A 19,673-nucleotide genomic window follows, 5' to 3' on the forward strand; every position below is an offset into this window, starting at 1 on the left:
ACCACGGAAGGGAGAGGGCGGCTGGTCCTGCGTTCGAATCCTGCTCGCGGGTAAGGGCATCTCTGGGGGGCTGCTTGCTGCGAGGATAGGGGGACGGGGCCTCGCTTGGTCTCATCCAGCGGCCAAGCTCTTCCTAAGGAGCCTCCCGGTCCAGGGGCAGCCTTTCTGCACCCCAGGTTCTTATAATCATTGTACAGTTTATTATATGAAGTCCGTGAAGCCTGCAAAGGCTTATCATGTGGAAGCGTGCATGCGTGTATGTTGGGCACGGGTGTGGCTGGGGGTGTACCGAGAAATCGTTTGAAATGTTTGCAGGGATATTGGAAAACCGCTACAATGAGTTATATGGAAACTCAGCTAGGGGGACTCGAAGTCATCCAGTAATGGTAATTAAATTGGAATTTTAACAGGATATATGTTTATTCGCTTGCCTTTTTTATATTGTAATGTTTTTCTTTTACGTTTTAAATTTGGAAAATTAATAAAAAATGGGGGGGAATGAAATGTTTGCAGGGATTGTAACGGTTTTTCACAGGAGAGCCGAGGCAAAGATCGGTTTTTTGCAGATACAGTTTTGCAGAGATGCCACCGTGCAAAACAGTTAAAATCGCTGCAAATCCATCTCTGCCCCAGCTCTCTCTCCCTCCCCCTGCAGCCACAGCCAATTGCCCAACAAACTGCAAAGCACCAAGCTCCTCAGATGCTGCAAAAAACACCAAGGTGTTACTTACTTCAGAGTAGGGGGGGGAATCTTGCCCTGCCCCCACTTCTGTGCATGTGTTGCGCATGTTAAGGCGGGTAAGATGCTGCCTAGCTGCCTCTCAGACATGAAGTTCTTGCTCAGGAGTAAAGAAAGAGCAGATTGCTATGCCCTTAAAGCCAGCCCTGCCTCTTATTTCTGCCTTACTTTCCCTTTCCCAGACATGAGATTGTTGCTTTTGTGTCCTAATAAACCACAGAGCCTAGGACTTGCCGATCAGAAGGTCAGCGGTTCGAATCCCCGTGACGGGGTGAGCTCCAGTTGCTCGGTCCCTGCTCCTGCCAACCTAGCAGTTCGAAAGCACGTCAAAGTGCAAGTAGATAAATAGGTACCGCTCTGGCGGGAAGGTAAACGGTGTTTCCGTGCGCTGCTCTGGTTCGCCAGAAGCGGCTTAGTAATAATAATAATAATAATAATAATAATAATAATAATTTATTATTTGTACCCCGCCCATCTGGCTGGGTTTCCCCAGCCACTCTGGGCGGCTTCCAACAGAAATGAAAAATACACTAAAATGTCACATATTAAAAACTTCCCTGAACAGGGCAGCCTTCAGATGTCTTCTGAATGTCAGGTAGTTGTCCATCGCCTTGACATCTGGTGGGAGGGCATTCCACAGGGCGGGCGCCACCACCGAGAAGGCCCTCTGCCTGGTTCCCTGCAACTTGGCCTCTCGCAGGGAGGGAACCGCCAGAAGGCCCTCGGAGCTGGACCTCAGTGTCCGGGCAGAACGATGGGGGAGGAGACGCTCCTTCAGATATACTGGACTGAGGCCATTTAGGGCTTTAAAGGTCAGCACCAACACTTTGAATTGTGCTCGGAAACGTACTGGGAGCCAATGTAGGTCTTTCAAGACCGGTGTTATATGGTCTCGGCGGCCGCTCCCAGTCACCAGTCTAGCTGCCGCATTCTGGATTAGTTGTAGTTTCCGGGTCACCTTCAAAGGTAGCCCCACGTAGAGCGCATTGCAGTAGTCCAAGCGGGAGATAACCAGAGCATGTACCACTCTGGCAAGACAGTCCGCAGGCAGATAGGGTCTCAGCCTACGTACCAGATTTGACCTGTGCCTCCATGGACAGCTGTGAGTCCAAAATGACTCCCAGGCTGCGCACCTGGTCCTGCAGGGGCACAGTTACCCCATTCAGGACCAGGGAATCCTCCACACCTGCCCGCCTCCTGTCCCCCAAAAACAGTACTTCTGTCTTGTCAGGATTCAACCTCAATCTGTTAGCCGCCATCCATCCTCCAACCGCTTCCAGACACTCACACAGGACCTTTACCGCCTTCACTGGTTCTGATTTAAAAGAGAGGTAGAGCTGGGTATCATCTGCATACTGATGAACACCCAGCCCATGCTGGCCGCATGACCCGGAAGCTGTACACTGGCTCCCTCGGCCAATAAAGCGAGATGAGGGCCACAACCCCAGAGTCGGCCACGACTTGACCTAATGGTCAGGGGTCCCTTTACCCTTTACTTTTATAGGGGTAAATGGAAGGAAGAAGATTTAACTGGCTGCCTTATGCTCTCCTATGGGAGAGGGCTGCATGGCCATCTATCACGGCTGCTTGAGTTGAGGTTCCTTCATTGCAGGGGGTTGGACTAGATGACCCTCAGAGGTCCCTTCCAACTCTGATTCTGTGATCATCCCAAAGGTGATGCAAGTATTCCTTGTGCCGTGTACTGCCTGGGAAGCTTCAGTTTCCTGTGATCACTGAAATAGCTCAGTCCTTGTTTTTATGTGCTGTATTTGCCTTTTTTAAAAAAAGAATTATGGGTTCTTTGACTATGAAAACCTATATATGGATAATTGATTTTCTTTTAGTTTGTCCTAGATTTCCAAAGCCCTATAAATTGCTCAAATTGTTAGGCACTGGGCATATTTTATTTTTAGACCCCCTCATCGATCAACTAAATTACATGGTTTCTTTACATCTTTTAAATATATGGGACACTCCTAACAGTAGTTTTAAAGATGAAAAGGATTCAAATAAAACTTCCCCCCAAATGCAAGTGGGAGCAATTGGTAAACAAAACAAAACAAATACACCCCAAGGCTGCAATCCTAAATAGTTATTAAGGAATTAGCCCCATTTGAACACAGTGGTACTTAAGAATGAAAAACTTCAAAAGCCTTAAACCCACTGAGGAACCTAGGATTAAGTTTCATGTAGCTCTAGAATGATCTGCTTCACTCAAATTTTTCAGTGCAACTAATGCGAATATTTGTTTAGCTATTTTTAAAAGTGCTGACTATGTTTGACGGACACATCTATCTTTAGGCAAGAATTGGAAAATAGAGGAAATGGATGTGAAACAAGAATATCTTGGTACCGCTGACCTGGTGGTTTATGGGCTCGCATGGGAAACGTCCGAGCGCGAACTGGAGGAGTTCTTCAGCAGATTTGGAGCAGTTCTCAGGGTCCAGGTATCTGGTGTAACTACCCTTCCATGAGCCATGACTGGCCAAAGCATCAAAATGTAACTACTGTTTGTTGTAGTTTCTTAAGAGATGTCACTTCACCCACTGCAAGAACTGTTGAAATTACCCAAAAATAAATAAATAAATAACCATAAAAAATGGTATCCAAGCCTGGTATCGGGAACAGAAATTTCTTTTTGGGAACAGGATTGTTGAGATACCATTTGCTGCCCTCGGACTTTTGTCTTCCTTGGCGCTGGGACTAAGTGGCTGTGGTTCACTCAGCCCATGATGGAAACAAGTCTTTCCTTGAGGGCCACTGAAGCAAGGGACTGGGACTGAGCAACTGCATCTGTTTCAGAATTCAGCTCAATTCATGGTCTTAGTCCGTTTCGGTATTGAGTTTGGTCAGTTGAAGTCATTGTGGTAAAAAAAGGAAGAGTTCTGACCTTTTCATGCTGGTAGCTGGGGTTGTTTGTCTAAATCTGAGTCGAGAGAGAGAGAACCCCGAAAGTTACAGGGCTGAGCTGGTTTCTCGGCAGAATTCATGGACTCTTTCCATTCTCTCCCTCTGCTGCTGCCAGACAGAATGGCTGTTGAGGGACAGAGGAGCCTGGTCTCTAGGCTGTTAGCAAGGGAAGATGATGAAAGCAGGATGAAACCTTCCGCTGAAAATCATCAAACATTATTTTTCGCACTACTTCATTTTGAAATTCAGCCCATGAAATAGCTGGGTAGAATTGGTATGTAATTGGTAGTGCAATGCCATTGTTGTTACAGCCATCTCATCTCTTCTCCTGACCCTAGGTGATGACTGATTGCAGATCCAGCCAGTAGAAACGGATCGGTCTGGTGAGATTTGCCGACTACGAAGCACAGATGAAAGTCATGGTAGAGAGGCTTGGAGCGCCACATTCGATCCCAGCTTCTGAAATAGAACCTCAAGGAAGTTTCCTTGTGATTTAAGCCGAAGTGTCACAGTGTTTGTTCAGAAGCACAGATGAATCCAGAGATGGTTGTTCTTTTTTTCCCCATTTCTCAAAATAAGTAACGGAGTGTCTTCTAAGCTTGACATAAGTTCTGTTCCCGGTGTTTTTACTGCACAGGCACACGGAAATGTGTGAAGTGTTCATAGCAGAAGGGCTTCTGTACAAGACAGCAGATATGTGTGTACACAACTCTGTATGCAGTATGTTGGTTGTTAAAAGAGCTAGACAAAAACATTTGTATTAATTAAAATCTAAGGACTGCTGCTGCTGCTGCTTCCCAGCAGGGACCACCCTGCTGAGAGTCCTAGGGCCCTGCTCCTGCCTCTCCCCACCTGGCCCAGGGCGGGGCCTGACAGGCTTCATAAGGACTGCAGCTGCCCAGCAAGAGGGTACTGCTTCTTTTAAATTACTTTAAAATTGTTTTTTAATATAAAAAATTCAATAAATAATATTAATCTTTTGTTCTGCATTGGCACCAGCCAACTTCAGAGGAATTTTCAAATCCGAGGAAGGTGTGCTGGATTGCACCGAAGACATGGATGCAGATGATATCTGTGAGCTTATTTGCCGGTTTGGAGAAATCATTGATGTCTTCATTGAATAACCCTTCGGAGGCTTTGCCTTTGTTACTTTTGCTGATGATCAGGTATCTATGCAAAGTGCCCTGGTCTTTTGCTGATGTGTGGGCAACTTATTCTTAAGTTCATGAAATTCCTGTTCAGTTCTTATTGTATAGAAAAACCTAAGTGCAGCAGGCTCATGAGTGACAAGACAGACTAATTCTTGTCCTATTGGGTGGGTGGCTGTCATAGAAGCTTTAGCTGAGATTCCAGCATGGTGGGGGGCTGAGCAGGGGCTAGTAGTCAAGGGCAACCGTGTCACACACACACCCTACATTCATTGCAGAGGCAAGTTCGACCACCGCAGACCCAGATGTGAGTAGGCCATAAATATTGTGCTATTACCATGCAAAAATGACAATGATTTGGTTTTGGGTGGGGGGAGAGAAATTTAAGGCACTGCAGGAAATGGGTTAGTAAATTGCTCTCTGAAGCACCTCCCACCCTCTCCTTCAAAAAGGAGTTGAAGGTGAGGTTTTTGGAGAATTTTTCCTATCTATGGTGCAATTGCGTTTGGAATAATACCATGCACAGTTCTGGTGGTCTCACCTCAGAAAGGATGTTGCGGGGTTGGGGAAAAGTTCAGGAAAGAGCAACTGAAATGATCCATGGGATGGAGCACCTCCCCTATGGAGAAAGGTTGTAATCTCTGGGTCTTTTCAGTTTGGAGAAAAGGTAATCTTGCAAGGTCACTCACTCTTTCCTCTTCTCTTCCTCTGACCTATCCCAGAGCCAGGAAGCAGCAATGCCATGATGAGCAGAACTCCTGTCACCCTCGCACAACATAGAGGATGTTACGTCTACCACAGCTCCCAAGCAGTGTTAGAAACTGGGAAAGAAAACATGCTTGAGAAGCACATGCTTTTATGCAACTGTTTGGATGTTTCATTATTGTTGTAAGTCTGTTTTGAAGAAAGTTCTGTTAGTAAAGTTCTGTTTTCTGGAGCCATACTTTTCGGTCTGGATAATTTTTATTCCGAGAGGAGTCAGTTTTTATTCATCCTATTCCTTCGAGCTGCGTAGTATTAATACCTGCATTGCAGAATGCTTCAGAGAGGTCTAGCATCCCTGGCAGGTAGCCTCTACTTAAATACGCCCAGCGAAAGAGGTTGTGAGAACCAGGTAATATTTCTGCCACTTTGACCACCTAACACACACACACACACACACACGTTCAGGAACTGGGATTAAATGGCAGAGCGCTGCCTCTTTCCTTGTGCCTACCTAACCTCAAACAGCAAGCTTGGAGGAAGGACAGGGTGAGGTTGAAAACTACCAGCTCCTGCTCCTTCTGAAATAATGGCCTCAATAACAGGTGGGAAATGAGGAGTATAGGTGGGTGGGGAAAGATTCGGATACATGATTATATAATGGTTAAAAAGTCTGGTGGCAAAAGGGAACAGCAGGAACTCTACTGGGATCAAGGGCTTAAAATATGGGATGAGTTTAGAAATCTAATAAAATTCTAATACTCAAGTTTCCCCTCAATGTATGAACACCTTTTCCAAAAGAAAACCTGTGAATGTGAAACAGCATATGAAAAAATGTAACTAAAAACAATGAGGAGGGGAAGGAAGAGGCTTTATTATTATTATTTTACATACAATAAATCCAATTGAATTTTTATTTATTTATTACACATCTTTAGGAGCACTTTTACATTCCTAGACAAGAGAGATGATAACAGATACAAGCTGTAAGATCTATGGACAGAAAAGGAACTATGTACGAGCTATTTCCAAAGGTCTGGGAAGTTTCTCAGAAGACAGTTGCGCCGGTTCACGTTCATTCCACTGGGTACGGTCCCTGTGTGAGACCCACTGAAATAAATGGCTTTGCACCGCTGTGCTGCTCTCATTCATTTCAGTCACATTGGAGTCCTACCCAGTGGATTGGATCTGCGGGGTCAAAGAAGGACAGATTTAAATCAACAAACACCCCATCCTTTCAGGGCTGAGCCACCAACACACAGTACAAAGGTGCTGAGCACCCACCCAGCTGACCAGTGTTACACAGTCATAGGATCATGGATGGCTCTTGCATTAGCTTTTCTGGTGTGTCGGCTGTGCGAGAACAGCACTCGTGAGATTTGTGGTTTATTTTTCAACCTCAGTTACATTGCCCTAATGCCACAAACAGCAGAAACGAATTTGCAGAGAGATTTATTTAAAGTGATTTTCTGAACATCTTGTGACCAGGTCTACAGATAACAGAACAGACTCTCCCTAGAAAAGTATTTGCCAACCTGGTGCCCCTCAGAAGTTCTGCGCTTCAGCTCCCAGCTGTGCTGGCTGGGGCCTGGTGGGAGTTGTAGTCCAAACCTCAAGGGCACCACGTTGGTGATGGCCGCGACACATGGGGTGCACCTACCAGCTGAAAGGTTGGCACAATTCTGAGCAGTGTCCAAGAGTTTCACATAAAGCTTTAGAAGAAACTGCTTCAATGATCGTGGACCTCAAGGTTTGGGCCCTGGACCTCAAGAGCTACTTTTGCTGAATTATGTTTGGGAGAGGAAAAGCTAATCCAATTATGCAGATCAAAGGAAAGACAAAGACATTGGAAGCTAGCTCCCATGGTTGCACTCGTCATTTCCTAGGCCTTAATGGGTTTTTCTTTCACGCTGGACCTCAGACAGATCAGCTGTATCAGGTTAATTCTGCCAGTTTGTCAGTTTTAGAGAAGAGCCCCTTGTCAGGAAAGAGGGGAGAGGAGTTAAGAATCACATTATAAACAAAGGGGTCTATCTGCTCCTGCTTCTCATTCCTCCCTCTTGTATCCTTAACCCAGGGGATTCTCCAAGCTAGCCTGGAGAAATCTTTGAGGCACTGGCCTGCCTACCCGATTCTTACACGTAAAACATCCCCTAGGATATTCCCCTCTGGTTCTCCCCCCTGGACGTTTCCCAACAGAAGCCCAATGCAATGGCAGAGCCCACAGACGCTGTCCCTTTGCCTAAATGATTCTTTGGATTCACAACCAGCACACCTCAGTATCTAAGCCGTACAATCCTTTTCTTAAATAACAAAGCAGAGGGGATCAAAACAACGGAGCTGAACCGGATAGGGGTGGGAGCACTTTGATACTGCGAGGGTCAAAGAAAAGAGGCTTTTTGTCAAGAGCGGCCAATCTCACTGTGAAAGGGAGGCGATGCAGGTTCCCTCTGGCCAATGCAACAGCCAGGGGCCAGACAGCTCCGCTCCACGGAAGTCATACTTTGAAAACAGAAAAACCGGCCCCATTCCAGAAACGTACAGCCCAGAATCCAAAGGAATGGGGCTTGTTGGAACAGCTCTGGGCTGGTAGGATGGCCTGTCTGGGTTGTCCTTGCTCGTGTGGGTGAGAAACCATGGAGTCAGTGCAGCTGGAGAGGGCTGCTCAGAGAATGTTTGACATAAGGGCAACAAGGCAAAGGCCATACGCATTTGAGAGTATTCCTATAACCAAGCAAGTTCTCATACATACCTACATGCACACTCGCACCCACAGCAGGGTCTAGGGAGAGGAGGGCCGTTAAAACATTCAGAGAGGAAGCCGGTGGGGTGGGGTGGTGAGGGAAATATTCACAGTACAACAGTCAACAGCAACCCCAAAATAAAATATTAACAACTGAATTCTCAATATACATCAATCTTAAACGTACAAACTGAACCGTAAAACGATACCCGGAAGGGGCACCTTCTTCAGCCTTTTGACCTGGCCCAATTCAGCAGCAACTTGCGCCCCAAACACTGCACAGGGCAGCTTTGGAACTGGGGCGAGGAGAAAGAAGAGACTCGGAAGAAGCAGGACTGTTCTAGCATGAGCCTCGCCACTGGAACGGGCAGTGGTGCCTTCCCCTCGAACTCAAACCTTAAACCCCATTCCCATCCGACAGAAGATTCGGGGCTCAGAACACTTTGAAAGATCCTACCACTTTGGACAAGGTGAGAAGCGGCGACTCTGGTCTGAAACCACCCTCTGCTCACAAAAGGAACGTTCTGCAGCGTCCAGGAGAGAGCTCGGCCAAGGAACCGCTTCGGCTTCCACCCCTCTGCGGCGGAAAGCAAAACCAGCCTTGAGAAGTCACGAAGGCCACGCGGACAGTGGAAGACAATGAAGGAACTGCCGCAGCATTCCCTCAAAGCAGAGGTGCCTGGTGGAGCGCACTGGGAGAAATCGGATGGCGAGCAGAGGAAGATTGCTAAATGCGGAGCTGGCACCTGGCGCACAGCGCTGACTGCTGCACAGAGTGGACCTTGCCGGCCATGGCTTAAGTCTCTAGGAGCTCCGCCTAGGACAACTCTTGCCAATCCTTGTAAACAGGCAAAGGATTTGTTAAGTTTCTATTGCTTCTGTTCCAGAGGAGAGAGAGAGAGCAGGTTTTCAAAGCCCTTCTTCGGCTTGCATTTCTAAAAGGAAACATGTCTAAGTAGCTGTGGGGTGCATTTCGCGCTCGGCTCCTCCGTGGGTTGGAGGTACGTCCACCTGTACTCCATCCCGCCCCCCCAAAAACCCTTCCAATGGTGCCAGTCTTTCGATGGAAAGAAAGGAAATGGATCTTCTGCCATGGGTGGTCGCTTCTCAGCCTCACTAGATTATTAAGCATCATCAAGTCCCAGAGTGCTGGTTCTGCTGAGATGGCTTTGGGCTCCATCCCAAGGGCAGGCAAACCAGGTGCAGCAAGAAGAATGTAAGAGGAGGAGGAGGAGATGGCAAGGTGACAACCCCCCCCGCCCAGGCTTCTTGTTGCATCTAACACTAATGTATTCTCATGCATTTCTGATTTCCTAACTAAAGTCTCTTTCCCCTTGGAGACCAAATGCCAGAGGGACATGACGGAAGTCCACCTGGAACACGCCTGGCTGGACAAAAAACAACAATAGTTCAGCTGCAGAGGGGGCCATCGCTTCGTCTCGAAGGGAATCACTTTGGAGCCTGGCCACAGAGTCCCCTCCGAAGGTCCTTTGCTTGCCTCAGCTCTCGGAAGGCAAAGCTGCTGCACAGCCACACCTTAGCAGGGACCTGGCTTTACTTGGGGACCAGCCCACGAGACTGAGGGTAGAGCTGAGACCCAGATGGACTGGACGAAGAGCCACCCGATTTCCTTCCCGTTTTAGGCCTGGAAAACAGAAGAATGTGTGACGAACAAAGAGCTTCTCAAAGCAGGCATAAACAAAGGAAAGCCATTTCGTAGAGCTGAATGATGAATTATTGGCTTCTCGTGGGACAATCTGCTTTAGAATTGGCTTATTACTACCAAACCTTACCAACTACATTGCTTTGGGATGGCCAGGCTGTTCTGTTTAAGACAGTGGCTCCTCCCCAAAACTGGACCACCTCCCCCTTGGTTCCATAAACTCGCCCCCTGTGTCCCCCACCCTACAAAAAAGCAGCATTCAGAACAGAAGTTTTCACAACCCACTAAGGATGATAGCAGCACAATAAAGTTCAAAATAGTAACCATTTGCTGCACATTTATTCAAAATCAAATGAAAACCATTTAGTTCCATTAATTCAACAAAAGTGATGAGCTTGATATTGTCATACCAACTTTTCAGAGCCTGATTGTCATTTACACCACCACCAACCCCTTCCACCCCTTGCCTCTTAGCGTCTCCCAAGTAATCCCACTGACCACTTTGGGAACCACCGTTGTAAGAAAACAACCAGGTATCCAGCCGACAGTCAAGCAGTTGTTGCAAATAGTTTTCCTTCAATGGCTGCTTTTAGAAAAGGGGGGGGGGCATGCCAAGCCTCTCCCATTTTCTCAAACATTTTAGAAAACCCTTCACCTCTACCAAATACTGCTTACTGTGCAGAAACCATCCCCTCAATTTAAGTGGTCTGGTGCTAAGAAATTCAGCCTGAACTTGACTACCCAGGATATGGGCTTCCAGAATTGTGTGTGTGTGTGTGTGTTCTCCTTCCAACGACCAGAGCTCACCTGGATTTTGACTTCTTGTTGGATGTACTCTCAAAGGTGGAAGCGTCCACTTGTATCTCATCTTCTTCTTGCAAAGCAGCCTCGAGAGCCGCTTGTACTTTGGGGGCAATGGCTGGGCCCTCATAGTCCCGGGTGGTCCGGCTAGGCATATCCAGTTCCAGCAATACAATGTTTTCTGCCTGAGGGATCAGAACCAGGAGATTTCAGACAGGCACCTAGGCCCACAAGCCGGCAGACAACTTTATTGCCACATGTGCTCTGTTTCGCAGCAGAAATCGGGCGAAGGTTCCACCAATTGTAGGTAATGAAAGAACAGTCACAGGAACTCAAGTGGATTATACTTCCAAAAGATTGCAGAGATATTTATTAGAAAACTCAAACTGTCCACAGCATTTTGACTTCAAAATAACCGCTCACTATAAGTGGAATAGAAATCTCTTTGCTCCCGATAAAGACGACACACTGAAACGTGTTTGGCATCCTGCATTTTCCAATAGCTGCCTTCATTTCAGCGATAATTTGACAGCTTGCCTCCTTTTTCTGGCTTCCTGGTCCCCCTGGCCCCGACCCATACTCTTCCTGCTCAGTAAGGCTGTATTACTTATTTATAGGAGGCCATCAGTATGCTGGGCATTTTGCAGAGAACAAGAGGCCAGGTCCCTTTTGTTTTAAGTCCTCAGCCAAGCAGAGGACTTTGCTTTAGGAAACATGTTTTGCTATGCAGGGCATTGGACGGCGGGTATTGCAAGAAGCTGGGTCTGAGTGTCTCTATGTTAACTGGAGGTGGGGATTTCTGCCACAGAATCACAATATGGAAACAGTTAGCAGGGGGCTGAGTCGACCCACTGGTCGATAGCTTGGGCTATACTTTACCCACGGGCTCCTCCAATTTTACTATTTAGATATGTTATGTAAACTCTGCTAATAGAGGACAGGGAATTAATGTAACATCACTTAACTGCTGCCAGAATTAATATTTGTCAAAACTGTGGGGGAAATGAGAACGCCATCCACGAGAGAATGGCTAACTAACATCTGGGACAAAGTATGCATGGTTAAGCTTGCATACATGGTGAGAACCAGAGAGAGTCGACAACGGTATTGAGAAATGGTGTCTTTTCACAATGTACTGGAGTAATAAGGTACACGATAATTTAAACCTATTTGTGTTACTTGGAATCTTCTGGTATTATTTTTTTATATTTGTTTTTGGAGCAGAAATGTGTTCCTGTATGTTTAGTCTGAGATATCCCCTTCTAATTTAGTTTTATTTTATTTGGCACCTGTCCTTATACTTTGTGATACATACATACATGTAAATAAGATAAATAATAATTTTTAAAGAGAGCCTGGCTCTCCTACTGGAGGACAACCAAATATTGCATATGTTAAAAATTTACAGACGGAAATGTTTCAGGTGGAAGGGAAATTGGCTTCCCCACCCCTGACATAGAGGCCTGTTGTGAATTGTCATGCTGCATCAGGAACCCAAACAAACAGCATGACTAACAGGGAATTTTCTTGATGAAAAGTAGCAATCGGTGCCTCAGCGAAGCCCTGCAACCCTGGGCACAATGCAGAGATGCACCTCTGGTTATGGGTGCAGACATGGCGTTCTTCCCGAAGACAAAAGCTATGCACCTGAGTGCAACAAGCAGCCACCCTCCCAGCCCCCGGCCATTGCAACACTGCGCAGTGTAGAGAGCGAAAGGTGACTTATACTTCGAAGTGCTTCTTTTTGCATGGTGTAAATCTCCTGCCTAAACGTTTTAGCACCTCAGGTCTTTGAATTTGAATCTGAATTTTATTATTACGGTCACAGACCAGCTCCGGGTCACCCACAATATAAGGAAAACCACAAAACACAACAGGAATACACGGAATTGCAATTGGGCACAATCGACCGGGTTTTCCAGTCGACCGGGTCCTGGGATGTCCATCAAAAATATGCCAAAGAAAAAGCAGCTCAAAGTATTAAGATGCTGTCCCGCTTCTTTTACACGAAGGGGGGCAGATACATCCCAGCAGCCTTTGAAGTTTTTCAAGCAAAACCTCTGGCGCAGTTACTGTAAGGGGCACAAATCTGGACGGGGAACCACTGCTCCAGTCTTGAAACTGTTCAGTCTAAATTCCTAAGGCAGATATTCGGCGTCCCCTCCTGTGTTCCAAACGCAGCATTACGACTCGAGGCCTGCCTTCCATCTGTAGAAACTCAGACCTGGCAAAGAACACTCAACTATTGGCTTCGTCTTAATCTGAATCCACCTGGTCTACTGCCTCTAGTAATGCAAGACCCTCACAAAAGCAAGTGGTTCAAAACTGTGCATCAAAAACTCCTTACATGCGGTCTGCATTCACAGTCCCTACTATCAATGGGCCTCATTAAAGCAAAGAGTCTAATAGGCCAGCGCCTGAAAGACATTGAACGGCAAAACAATCTGACTATCTTAAAGAAACTGTGCCCATGGTATACCTACTTTCCCCCTTCCCATTTTGACTCTCCAGCTTCATATTTGTTTAAATTAACCATCCCAAAATACAGACGTGCCTTTACATTGGCTAGATGGGATGTTCTTCCTTCTGCCGTACTCGAAGGTCGTTACCAAAAGACTCCATTTGAAAAACGACTCTGCCCATGTGGAGATGGTAACACGGAAACAGTGTCCCACGTCCTCCTATCCTGCCCCCTTTACAAAGACCTAAGGAATGAGATTATTACTCCACTCATTCTCTCCAACCCCGGCCGTTCACAAGACATTACACTGTTTTTTCTCTTATCTGATACGGATAGTCAGTGTCAGGGAACTGACATCTAAAGCGCCGCAGGTGCAAAGGCTCCCTGAGGTTGAGAGAGCAGTAGCAGCGGAAGAGGGAACCAGTAGAGGGCGAGCAAGAACTCCAAGGGAAAGTGAGTCGGAGGGATGGCTCAGAGACGCTTCAAGCGAAACCAGTGGGGAGGTCTCAGGACCTCCTATAGGGACACCCACACCTCGACGGAAACTGTCACGCCGAGAGGCCAGACGACGTGTTTCCGTTAAGGAGCTTTTATGTTGGAAACGTTTCCGAAAGCAGCCACTTTCGGATTCTACTAGTGATTGACGCAGCCATGCTGGAGGGGCTCCGTCACAGGCAGAGGTTTGAAAACCTGATCAAACTCTGAGGGACTTGCATTTTACGCACAAGCAGCTCATCGTCCCATCACAGCAATCCGAAAGTCACCGAAAGCCAGCTTGTGCAGAGAGAAGCATCATGAGCAACCCAGCCGGAACCGGGGGTGCAGGAGCAGCTGGAGGGGGTCCAAGCCTGGAAGAAAGGTACAGAGCGTTGGAGATCCAGTTGGCGCTGCAAACGGCGAGGCTTGAGGAGAGGAGGGCTCAGGATGCAGAAAAGGGAAAGGAGAAAACCACCCCGCTCGCCAGAAAGGTACCAGGATTGGTGCAGAAATTCGGGGGGGATCCCAGGAACTATCATGCCTTTAGAACAGAGATGCAATACGCTCTAAACTTGCAGTTTGATGACTTCCCCGACGAGGAATCGCGAGTGGCGTATGTGATTGGCCATCTCGAATCCGGGGCGAAAGATTGGGTTAGACCCCTGATGGCAGCGAATAATGAGATCTTAAAGGACACGAGGAAGTTTTTTCGTGCCATGGACCTGATGTTCTCCAGCGATATTGAGCAGGGGGTGGTGCGAAGGCAGTTAATGGCTTGCCAGCAAGGAAGCAGATCTGTCCGTGAGTACTGGACTTAATTTACTATGCTGATTCATAAATTGGGGTGGGACCTATCGGCGGAGCCCATCCAAATGCTTTTCGAAGAGGGGCTTTCTTCAACCGTCAAAGATGAGCTTTCCCGGGGGCCCAGGGCGGAGTCTATGGACCAATTAACCAAATCTGCGCTGGCCATAGGAGCGCGCCAGGAGGCGAGGGCTTTGGAAAGGCGGGAAGGGAAAGGAGACCGTTGGAGGGAGTTCCGCATTCCAGACATTCCAGAGCCATCTTTCCCGCCGGCAGAGCCGATGGAAGTTGGAACAGCGCGGGCGCGCGCAGTTTCAAATCCCAGTGAAGGGCGGAAGAAGGAGGGAAAGAGCGCCAAGAGATGTTATCTCTGCCAACAGCCAGGGCACTTTGCCAGAGTCTGCCCACAAAGAAAGGAATGGCAAGGGATGGCAGGAGCTGTTGGGGGAAAGGAAGAGGAAAGCAAGGAGCAAGTAAAAGCCAACGCCTGGCTGCCACCGTCGGGGCACAGCAGCCAGGCCAAAGAGCAATGAAAGTGCCCATGCCAGAACCTCCCAGACCTGCTTTAGGGATAGAGGTGTTACTAGAACTGCCAAACGGACACCCACTAAAGGTCAAGGCGCTGTTGGATTCAGGCAGCTCCTGTAATTTCATGAGTAAGGAGTTTGCAGCTGAGCACCAGATACAGACCATCCCTTTAAGTAACCCCTTGCAGGTGACTACGATTGACGGCAGAGAGCTGTTGGGGGGAGAAGTTAGCCAACAGACTGTCCCGATGATAATGAGAGTGGCAAGGCACACTGAACAGATAGCGTTTAATGTGGCCATCCTGGGAGGAGCGCCCATCATTTTGGGGATGAGCTGGCTGGCGCTACACGATCCGCTAGTGGGCTGGCATCAGAGGGTGGTCTCCTTTGGGTCAGCGCATTGCCTAGAACACTGCAAGGAGGGGAAGGTCTCGGGAGGAGACAGAGTCACCCTAGCGGGGATGGAAGTGATGGGCAAAGGGAAGGTGCCCCCGCAATACGCAGATCTGAGCAACGTATTCAGCGAAAGGGAAGCAGACAAACTGCCACCGCATAGACCCTTTGACTGTCAAATCAACCTACTCCCAGGGGCCCAACTCCCAGTAGGCAAGCTGTACGCCATGTCAGACAGGGAGATGCAGGAGCTGAGGGAGTTCATTGACAAAAACTTGAAGCGAGGTTTCATCAGAGAGTCCCGAGCGGTGGGGGGCAGCCCAGTGTTTTTTGTGGACAAAAAGAACACAGACAAACCGAGACTGGTGTGTGACTTCAGGGCCCTCAATGCAGTGTCGGAGCCCCTGGCTTTCCCTATGCCCCGAATTGACGACATTTTGACCAGAGTAAGGAAGGGAAAGATTTTTACAAAACTGGACCTGCGGGGGGCGTACAATCTGATACGCATAAGGAAGGGAGATGAATGGAAGACCACCATGTTTACCCCTTTGGGAGCCTTTGAATACCTCGTTATGCCCTTCGGTCTACAAGGGGGCTCCGCCTGTTTTCAAGCTTTTATAAACCACGTTCTGGGACCTTTGCTCTACAAGAACTGTGTGGCCTTTTTAGACGACGTGTTGGTGTATTCGGAAGATGAGGAACAGCATGTGAGGGACGTTCGAGAAGTGTTGGGCAGGCTGCAAGCCAACCAGCTGTGGGTGAAACTGGAGAAGTGCCAGTTTCATACCAAGGAGGTGGAATTCCTGGGGTACCGCTTGTCAGACAAGGGATTGGCCATGGATCCAGGCAAGGTTCAAGCGGTACTGGAATGGAAGACACCGAAGACCAAGAAGGACGTGCAAAGATTCTTGGGGTTTGGGAACTTTTATCGGAAGTTCATCAAGAACTTTGCCCACTTGACGGCGCCCATCACCGACTGCCTCAGCAGCAAGAAGAAATTTGTTTGGACTGTGGAGGCGGATCGAGCCTTTGAAGAACTGAAAAGGGCTTTCGCCTCGGAAGAACAACTTCTGCATGTGGATTTACAAAAACCCATGAGAGTGGAAACAGATGCATCCGACCGGGCTATAGGGGCGGTCCTTCTTCAACCGGGGAGGAGTGCGTCGGAGTGGAGACCGTGTGCATTCTTCTCGCGGAAACTGAATAAGTCCGAGAGGAATTACACGGTGTATGACAGGGAACTACTTGCCATTCACGAAGCATTCCGGAGGTGGAGACATTTATTAATTGGGGCACAACACAAGGTGCAAGTGTGCACCGACCACAAAAATTTAGAGTATTGGAGAACAGCTCGAGTGCTCAACCAACGACAAGTGAGATGGGCACAGGAATTCTCCAAATTTAACTTTGAGATTTGTTATGTGCCAGGCCCAGAAAACGTCAGGGCGGATGCGCTCTCACGCAAACCAGAATATTGGGAAGGGGAGGAGGTGATCGAAGAGAGACATGTCATCCCGGAGGACCGCTGGGTGTGTGGGGCGGCGCTGGTGGGGCAACGGGAACTGGTGGAGGAAACGGAAAATGATGAATATGCCCAGGATAAGCTCAGAGGTCTCAGGGGGGAGGGCGAGAGCCCCGGAGGTTTTGAGGAAAGAAATGGGGCATTGTATTACAAAGGGGCACTGTATATACCCGAAGGTGAATTGAGGGGGAGAGTACTCAAGCAGTTGCATGATAGCCCCACGGCGGGACATTTTGGGCAACACAAAACCATGTGGTTGGTTACCAGGGAATTTTGGTGGCCTAAGGTGAGGGAAGATGTAAGGGAGTATGTAAGAGGGTGTGACCAATGTCAGCGAGCCAAAGGGGAAAGAAGGGCGCCGGCAGGGTTATTAGAACCTTTACCCACACCAGAACGGCCTTGGGAAGCGATATCAATAGATTTTATGACGGATCTGCCAAGGTCCAAGGGGAAAACAGCCATCATGGTAGTAGTAGACCTGTTAACTAAGATGTGCCATTTTGTAGCATGCTCACATGCAGTCACAGCGGAAGAAACGGCGAAGTTGTTTGTGGAACATATCTTTAGGTTGCACGGGGCTCCCTCGAGGGTGATCTCAGATCGAGGCAAACAATTTACTTCCAGGTTCTGGAGGAAGCTCATGAGCTTGCTACACGTGGAAGTTAATTTTTCAACTGCCCGGCACCCTGAAACCAACGGGCAGGCGGAAAGGGCAAATGGCATTCTTCAACAATATCTTAGGTGTTATGTCAATGACAGAGAGAACGATTGGGTCGAAAAGTTGGCGTTGGCAGAATTTGCCTACAATAATGCGGAGAATGTGTCCACAGGGATGAGTCCCTTTTTGGCTAATTACGGGTGTCACCCCAGGGCATTTCCAGGGGAAGGAGGGGAGAGATGGAGCGTTCCAGCGGCTGAACATTTTGTAGAAGAGATGGAAGCCATCCATCAGCAGCTCCAGCTCAACTTAGAAAGGGCCAAGGCACAATATAAGAAGCAGGCAGACAAGAACAGAAGGGAAGGTGAAACCATAAGGGTGGGGGATCAAGTGTGGTTGTCAACCCAAGGGTTGCCGTTCAAAGGGGGTTGTAAGAAACTGAGGCCCAGAAGATTGGGACCCTTTGAGGTGATTCAGCAGGTCAACCCGGTAGCTTTCAAACTCCGATTACCCAACCACATGAAATTGCACCCAGTGTTCCACAGGTCGTTACTGTCACCATACAGGGGGGGACGTGAAGGGGAGCACGTCAGGGGACCAGCCTTGGAAGAGAGGGAACGCCGCAACCATGTAGCGGAAATCCTCGATTCCAGGTGGAAGGGTAATCAGGTGGAGTATTTGGTGGAGTGGGAAGGGGAACCGGAGTCAGAAAACACCTGGGTAAGTGCAGAGGAAGTCAATGACGAGGTTTTAACAGAAACGTTCCACCAAAGGTTCCCGAGGAAACCTCAGCCTATAGCAAGGTTTAGGAGGGAGTATTTCGGCACCACCGATGAGGAAGAGGAAATGGAAGGGTTCGCGGAGTCGGAGTTGGAAGATGGAGTGGACTCTGATGACGAAGAGTACCTAGAGAGTAGGAACAGCAACAAGTGGAAGGAAGTGTTCGTGACGTCGGAAGATGAGGGAGGTTCTTTCAGGGGTTTTACCTCCTCACCGCCAGTAGGAGAGGAGACGGGAGGGGGTGAAGGGGGCCATGGAGGGGAGGTGGATGTCAGGGAACTGACATCTAAAGCGCCGCAGGTGCAAAGGCTCCCTGAGGTTGAGAGAGCAGTAGCAGCGGAAGAGGGAACCAGTAGAGGGCGAGCAAGAACTCCAAGGGAAAGTGAGTCGGAGGGATGGCTCAGAGACGCTTCAAGCGAAACCAGTGGGGAGGTCTCAGGACCTCCTATAGGGACACCCACACCTCGACGGAAACTGTCACGCCGAGAGGCCAGACGACGTGTTTCCGTTAAGGAGCTTTTATGTTGGAAACGTTTCCGAAAGCAGCCACTTTCGGATTCTACTAGTGATTGACGCAGCCATGCTGGAGGGGCTCCGTCACAGGCAGAGGTTTGAAAACCTGATCAAACTCTGAGGGACTTGCATTTTACGCACAAGCAGCTCATCGTCCCATCACAGTCAGATAACAGAGAAGGTCGCGAGGTACATCGAGAGAGTTGTGAAATTGAGGGCCACCATCTGAGTGACAGACTTGTTCATCTGACGGACCTCCTTCTGCTTGTTTTTATCTTCCTTTTATCCTTACTTTATTTTTAATTCTTGCATAGCTGTGGCCTGTTGGCTTTGCTAATAAAGTTTTGATTGATTGATTGATTTGAATTGCAATTGGGCACAACAGAAACAATTCAGATATAGCGGCAGTTTAAAAATTTATCAAATGTACCAGCCAATTTAGGGGGGTGGGCATTTTCTTTCTCCATGTTTTCTGCTAAGGAGTTAATGTAGAAGCTGAATAAAGTAGGCACAAGGACACAGCTTTGTTTAACACCATGGGAGGTTTGGATTTCCTTGGATAAATGGCCTTGTCGGTCACACCTAACCCGGACCCAAGTGTTTTCGTATAAACTGCAGATAAGACACAGTAGACGTCTGTCTATGCTTGAGGCGCTTAGTTTTTCCCAAAGCCTATCTCGGGATACTAAATCGAAGGCAGATTTAAAATCTATGAAAGCTGCGTAGAGGGATCCTCCTTTTCTTGAGGTGTATTTTTCCACAAGATGTTGGAGTACTAGGCCTTGGTCTAAAGTTGACCAGTTTGCCCTGAAAGCAGCTTGTGCTTCTGTGA

The 19,673-nt window shown here is 48.1% G+C and overlaps 1 protein-coding gene and 1 long non-coding RNA gene across 4 annotated transcripts in view; one reads left to right on the forward strand and one right to left on the reverse strand.

Annotated features, from left to right (window-relative positions):
• Positions 1 to 5,740, forward strand: LOC309373186. Of its 3 annotated transcripts, XR_014169803.1 has the most exons (5): positions 1 to 50; positions 3,041 to 3,186; positions 3,988 to 4,558; positions 4,649 to 4,815; positions 5,520 to 5,740. It is a non-coding gene; the product is annotated as an uncharacterized lncRNA (long non-coding RNA). The 3 variants fall into 3 exon arrangements; XR_014169804.1 differs by lacking the exon at positions 1 to 50 and having other exon boundaries at positions 2,171 to 3,186; positions 4,659 to 4,815; XR_014169805.1 differs by lacking the exon at positions 1 to 50 and having other exon boundaries at positions 2,174 to 3,186.
• Positions 5,741 to 6,349: 609 nt separating this feature from the next.
• The window catches only part of KIF3B (kinesin family member 3B), a 34,434-nt gene continuing 21,110 nt past the window's right edge, over positions 6,350 to 19,673 (reverse strand). The window contains exons 8-9 of the mRNA XM_081916807.1: positions 10,713 to 10,891; positions 6,350 to 9,887 (exon numbers count right to left, since the gene is read on the reverse strand). Of these exons, the coding sequence (XP_081772933.1) occupies positions 9,797 to 9,887; positions 10,713 to 10,891 (270 nt within the window). The 3' untranslated portion in view covers positions 6,350 to 9,796. The remainder of the gene's footprint in view (positions 9,888 to 10,712; positions 10,892 to 19,673) is intronic.

Source organism: Podarcis melisellensis (genome assembly GCF_964234715.1).
Source record: "Podarcis melisellensis genome assembly, chromosome: 6".
Classification (NCBI taxonomy): domain Eukaryota; kingdom Metazoa; phylum Chordata; class Lepidosauria; order Squamata; family Lacertidae; genus Podarcis; species Podarcis melisellensis.